Source organism: Pteropus alecto, unplaced genomic scaffold, assembly GCF_000325575.1.
Source record: "Pteropus alecto unplaced genomic scaffold, ASM32557v1 scaffold20, whole genome shotgun sequence".
Taxonomy (NCBI): domain Eukaryota; kingdom Metazoa; phylum Chordata; class Mammalia; order Chiroptera; family Pteropodidae; genus Pteropus; species Pteropus alecto.
The window spans coordinates 8457500-8463360 of NW_006436298.1; the positions used below are offsets into that span (position 1 = coordinate 8457500).

At 45.4% G+C, this 5861-nt stretch overlaps 1 protein-coding gene across 1 annotated transcript; it reads left to right on the plus strand.

Moving 5' to 3' along the window:
- The first annotated feature begins 1263 nt into the window (after positions 1 to 1263).
- TMEM174 (transmembrane protein 174) lies at positions 1264 to 2240 on the plus strand. Its single transcript, XM_006913133.1, has 2 exons — positions 1264 to 1936; positions 2135 to 2240. The coding sequence occupies exons 1-2, from the start codon at positions 1308 to 1310 to the stop codon at positions 2238 to 2240; spliced, it is 735 nt and encodes a 244-aa protein (XP_006913195.1). The 5' UTR covers positions 1264 to 1307.
- Positions 2241 to 5861: the final 3621 nt, after the last annotated feature.

Below are 5861 nucleotides of genomic sequence, written 5' to 3' on the forward strand. Positions count from 1 at the left end.
CACTCAAGAAAATAAACTGAGGAGTCATCTGCTTGCTTTTCCATCTGGTTGGAGTGAAGTTAGAGATTATAGGCTTTGTCCTGTAGCAGGGAGAAGCATTTTGGTGGAGAAAGAAATGTTCTGGTCTCCCAGGAGCACGTGGGATTAACTTGGAGTAGAGTTTCCAAAGATTTCTGATGACAAGAGCCATCTGGAGTATTTATTTTCCTTTGGAAATTTTGGTTCTGATGTTCTGAGTTGCTAGCTCAGATTTCGCCTTTTTAAAAAGTGGCCTGCATGATTTTTATCATCAGGAAAGTTTGAGAAGCCTTGACTTAGAGCAAGAGGCAACTCTTTTCCTTCCGTTCAATGCTTTGAAAGGGAGCTGATATAATATTTAATCACTGAAGAGAGAAATATGTTTGCAAAAGATCTGTCTAGGAAAAAAGGGCTACAGTTACTATTCTGTGGAGGAAGAAATTTGTGAGTTTGCTTTGAAGAAGTTCGGTAGTTATGAATGATAATGTCATTGAAGATGGAGCTTTCTTTTCTAAATCAGCTTGGGTTTGGTTGCAAAATACAGCAGGTTTGAAAAATGCAACTGTTTACTTCAGCTCAGAGAGTAGGGACTCTGTTGCCACCTCTGAGGGAGGGTGCAAAGTGCGTTTCCCCCAGGTCATGCCTGATGCTCATTCAACCTATGCCAGTGATGTGGTACATGGGAAGGTTTCCTGTCGTTTCTTTCCTCTCCCACAACTGGAATTATTCCCCAAAAGCTGAAAGCAAAAGGCACAGGGGAAGTGAGAAGGAATATATACACAGTCAAGAAATAGGTGCCTACTTATTTCTAATGAACTGACCCAGCAGGAAAATTGGGTTAAATGTCTGAGCTTGTGGTCAATATATCAAGGTCTCCTACAGGGCCAGAGGCCCTGGAGGTCATTGCCATTTCTACAACCCTGGTTTTGGTAGGATACAAACAGGGCCTTGGAACAGTGCCTTAACTGTTCAGAAAAGTGCGTCCTAACACATAAGGCAGCTCAAGAAGCACTTTTTGAATGAGTGAATGAATGCATGTGAATGAGAGAGAGAGCTTGTCGTTGAATTCCAAAGCAGAGACGTCCAGTTGTTGACATAAGAAAGCTTCAGGCTTCATTTCTCAGACCTTTATCCTTCTTAACAAAGTTCCGGCCTCTGCCTGTTCTACTCTGTTAACCACAGAAGCCCAAAGTTCTTCCATAACTAATCTGAACCTGTGATTCCTTTGCTCTGCTCTGAGGAGCTCTCACAGTCCCTTTCCTTTCTAAGAAGCGGGTGATCGTGTGAGGATGATGGAGCAGGGCAGCAGCCGCTTGGAGGAATTCCCTCTCAATGTGTTTTCGGTCACTCCTTACACACCCAGTACTGCGGACATCCAGGTGTCCGATGATGACAAGGCAGGGGCCACCTTACTCTTCTCAGGCATCTTCCTGGGACTGGTGGGGATCACGTTCACCGTCATGGGCTGGATCAAATACCAAGGGGTCTCCCACTTTGAGTGGACTCAGCTCCTCGGGCCCATCCTGCTGTCAGTTGGGGTGACATTCGTCCTGATTGCTGTGTGCAAGTTCAAAATGCTCTCCTGTCAATTGTGCAAAGAAAGCGAGGAAAGGGCCCTGGACTCGGAGCAGGCGGCAGGAGGACAATCGTTTGTTTTCACTGGTATCAACCAACCCATCACCTTCCATGGGGCTACTGTGGTGCAGTATATTCCTCCCCCTTATGGCTCTCAAGAGCCAATTGGGATGAACACCACCTACCTGCAGCCAGTGGTGAACCCTCGTGGTCTCACACCATCTGGAGTGATGGCAGCTGCCACACCAAGCCCTCCTCAGTACTACACCATCTACCCTCCAGAGAATGCTGCCTTTGTTGACGACCAGGACTACCCTTCCTTCCTGAATGATGGAAATGACAGGTATGGTGTGTGCGGCAGAGCGGCTCCCTTTTCCAGCTGTCACAGCTGTCACAGTCATGGTCTGTGCTGTGTTGCATCTATAAGGAAGGTGGTAGGTGAATGCAAATCTGTGTGCAGCCTGTTGCCAAGTTAGTGGCATTGCTTCTGGGAGTGGTGCTGTGGGCCGTAACACATCTGTGTTTTCTGCTCACATTTCAGGTCCATCCCTGATGCTGAGCAGCTAGAAGAGACACAGCTGGAAGATGAGAACTCTGTCTCCTTCTCTCCTCCCCGCTATGAGGAAATATTCTCCCTCCCTCGCTAGAGATTCTGATGCCGAGGGAATAACATTTAAGTCATTGCTGCTGACAATGAAGTGTTCTATGCTGTGACCTTCAGAAGTGAGACAGCAGAGCAGCCCAGGAAGCCTGACAGATACCATTCAAAGCCAGGTGGGAGGTAAAATGTCTCAGATGGGTAAAAATTAGGTTAGGGTGGAGAAAATCCTTTTTGGTACAGCTACAATTTCCCCGAAAACAGTTCAGGAGCGGGACTCTCACCTGTTTATCCCCCACCAACCTCTTTGCTACGGGAAGGCACTGGTGTCTTAACTGTAGCAACCAGGGGAAAAATCACTACTGATTTGACTTTGGGAGTTCCAATAGTAGTGAGAGTGGAGGGTGGGAAGGAACCAGGCAAGAGAAAACAGGTTCAACTGGAGATTCATTTCCCAGTGTCTGCTCTCAATTCCCAAAGTGAATTTGCATATTCCAAACAACCTGGTTGCCATCTGATGTCTCTTGAGGGCTCTGGGTATCTTAAAGCCTGCATGCATAAACAAACAAACAAACAAACAAACAAATAAATAAATAAATGAAACAAAGACTATCTCCTGTTAGAATAATATTATAGGAGGCTAAACTATACAAAATTAGTAATAATAGGACAATGATGCCATTAAATCCTTACATTATTATTGGGGCATAATGATTTTTGGCTGCTGATGTTCCCAGCAGCAAGGTTGAAGGTTAACGTGTCTGCCCCAGGCTGGGATCTATGCTGGGCATGAACTACCTGGGCCCAGTGGCCTACAGAACCTGAGGCCTTCTCTAAATACTCATTGATGAGTTCTGTTGAATTAGACAGAATAGAACTGCCATGTCAATACCTGGAAAATCACGAATCATGAAAATAATCTTTATGGCCAAGAAAAACTCACAATCTTTAAACAAAACAAAACAAAACAAAACAAAACAAAACTTGGTGCCCTTAATTTCCATGAATCTGAATTGTGTAATAACAGACTCACAGACTTTGGAAGAAACAGTTAAAACCATTCAGTTTTAAAAGAAAATATTTTCCTTAGCCTACAAAGGTAAGCCATTCAAGGTAAAGGAGGTTCACCCAAAGCCAGAAGGATTTAGCAATCCTTTAAAGTTTTGATACAATGTTTGTATATGAAGCGACTTTTACTAATTTTATCAGAAATATCTAGCTTTCCAAGGATATGATTAAGCTTGGTATATTATTGTGATTTGTATTATATTTCAGGACCAAATCCTTCTCACATGGGAATTTATTTTCATGTTTGATGATAATTCAAATATAATTCAGTTTACGGAGACTAGCTTTATTCTCAATATGTTCATGAAATACCTGATTCCTAGCTGAGGGCCATTGGCTCTGGGGAGGGAGTCGGGTGACAGAGATATAGTTGAGCGTCTCCAGTGGTATGCCTACCAGCAGTGACACTTGGAGCCCTGCACACCTGCCTGCCTCACCCCTTCCCCTCCTCAGCCTAATCTACCCCACAACTTTATATTCCTGGGTTTGGGTTATAATGAGCATCAAAGGAAGTTCAAATTGGAAAAAGACATTAGGAAAGTATGTCTCTGTGTGGAAGCTGGGAGGGTAGGACAGCCTGTTTGTCTGGGTGATGCCAGGCGTCCCATATGCAGGGAAGTGGCCTTGGGGAGTTTTTAGCTTCAGGCAGCAGAGTCATTCAGCACCAACTGTCTCTGTTCCAAGACAGAGAACAAGTGCTAACTGCAGAGGTAATTGGTCCTTTGGAAGAGCAGCACTTCAGAGCTAACAGCTGCAGGAGCTCAAGGTGGGAGGCCAGCCTGGGACAGTCTGGGGGTCAGAAAATGGGAATTCGTCCATTCATTCAACATTTATTGGTTGAGTATCTTCTCTATGTCAAGACTGGGGCCATCAACTGGCAATGTAACAGCAAAAAACCAAACCAACAGAAGAGCAGCATATATGGCTCTGCCCTTGTAGAGCTTCTAGTCTATTGGGGGAGACAGATATTGATCAATTATTCTCTGACACCAGAGAGGGGTCCCAGAGCCATTAGAGGGATTTGGACTAGTCAGGAGAGTCACAAGGGCTTGCTTGGGAGTAAGTGAAATCAGGGCCCTTGCTGCATATAACCCCAGGGAGCATCGTTCACACGGATAGTCAGGTGACTAGTGTCTCTCAACCTCTAAGGATTACCCTGGGAGCTGAATAGCTGATAGTTATGCAAAGAGGAGGAGGGAGACGCCTGGGAGGCAGTATTGGAGGTACCTTGCAGGTTGTATTAACATTTATGTTTCACTGCTGCTACAGCCCTCGAACAGAGCTGTCTTCTAGTACCTGAGAAATTATATCCACCAGCTCTCTTGCTTCAAGACAACCCCACAATGCTCTCTTTCTGTCTTTAGTTGGGGGTTGCAGGGGCCGACATGACAGGAAATCCACTGAGTGGCTCCTGGACTCTCATACCAGGTCTTTGCTTGGTTTCTTCAACCAATGAGGACACATTCCTGGTAGAATTTCTGGTTTGTAACCTAAACACTTGCCTTTTGTCATTCCCTCTCTCAGTATCTTATCAGGGGCAAATGAGAGACTATAATCTGGGAATAGTGGATTGAGTCTGTCTTGCCCTGGACATGTTATCCACCCTAAGAGTATCTGTGTAGGAAGTAGCCTGCCTTTGCACATGTGCTCAAAGGCTCAGTGTTTGGGCCAGAACCCGTGGTGCCTTCTCAGCCCTACCAAACATTTTAGTATGTGTTTGCAGTGGCACATAGGGTATAATATTGACCTTGCTGGCAAAGCTCAGATCTAAATGACCAGAACACCAGAAGACATCCCTCTCTTCCATCTTCAGCCCTTTCAGGGCTGTGTAGGTAGGCATGCTCTGGCAATCTACATGGAATTCAAAATAAATCTAAAAGGTCTTGTTAATCAAAGCAAATGAGTTTCTTAATGACTTAACATTATCCAGAAACAACTGCAAGTTCATTTAAGCTGTTTTTGGCTGAAGAGACTGAAGACAGCTGACAATCTAGATGAGGCAGGGAAGGGATCACCCTGGCCCGGGAAATGAGGCCCAGACCCCAAAGGAGAGAAGCTTTCACAAAGCTTTTAGGACTTCTTTCTCTCCGTAGGCCAACAAAGGGACTGATATCTTGTGCAATATGGACCTGCACTTACTGTCTTCTGCAGAGCTCTGGGAGGTGTCTTTCAGGGGTGGGGAGAGCTTCCCAGAGATTGTAGTCGAGTTCTCTTTTGCTCCACTGAGCCAGGCATGGGTCTAAGTTTCAAATGCACCAAGCGTCTCTATGTTACAAAATGAGCCCTTTAAATGCTCTCCCCACTTTTTGGAGGAAGTAAGTATAAAAATAAAGCCTCTTGTTTGTGAAGAGCTGGGCGTGGGTGTCTGTTTTCAGCTTCTGACCTCTGGGTCTCTTCCGTGGTATTGCCTACTGTTAGATCAGTGGAGTAGGGTTTCTATGGTGTCTCACACCCCTGGGCAGCTGGTGTTTCTCCTCCTAACAGAAACTCCTCACAGTGCTGTGGGGTAGATGCCTTCTTACCAACTGAAAGAAGAGAGGTTCCTGCAGACATCAAGGAGGCAACTGCAGAGTAGTTCTCAGTAGTGTCCCTGACTGTCATG

Coding starts and splice junctions, on each gene's coding strand:
- TMEM174 (XM_006913133.1), top strand. CDS start 1,308: ATGATGGAGCAGGGCAGCAGCCGCTTGGAGGAATTCCCTCTCAATGTG. Junction 1,937..2,134: donor CTGAATGATGGAAATGACAG/GTATGGTGTGTG, acceptor CTCACATTTCAG/GTCCATCCCTGATGCTGAGC.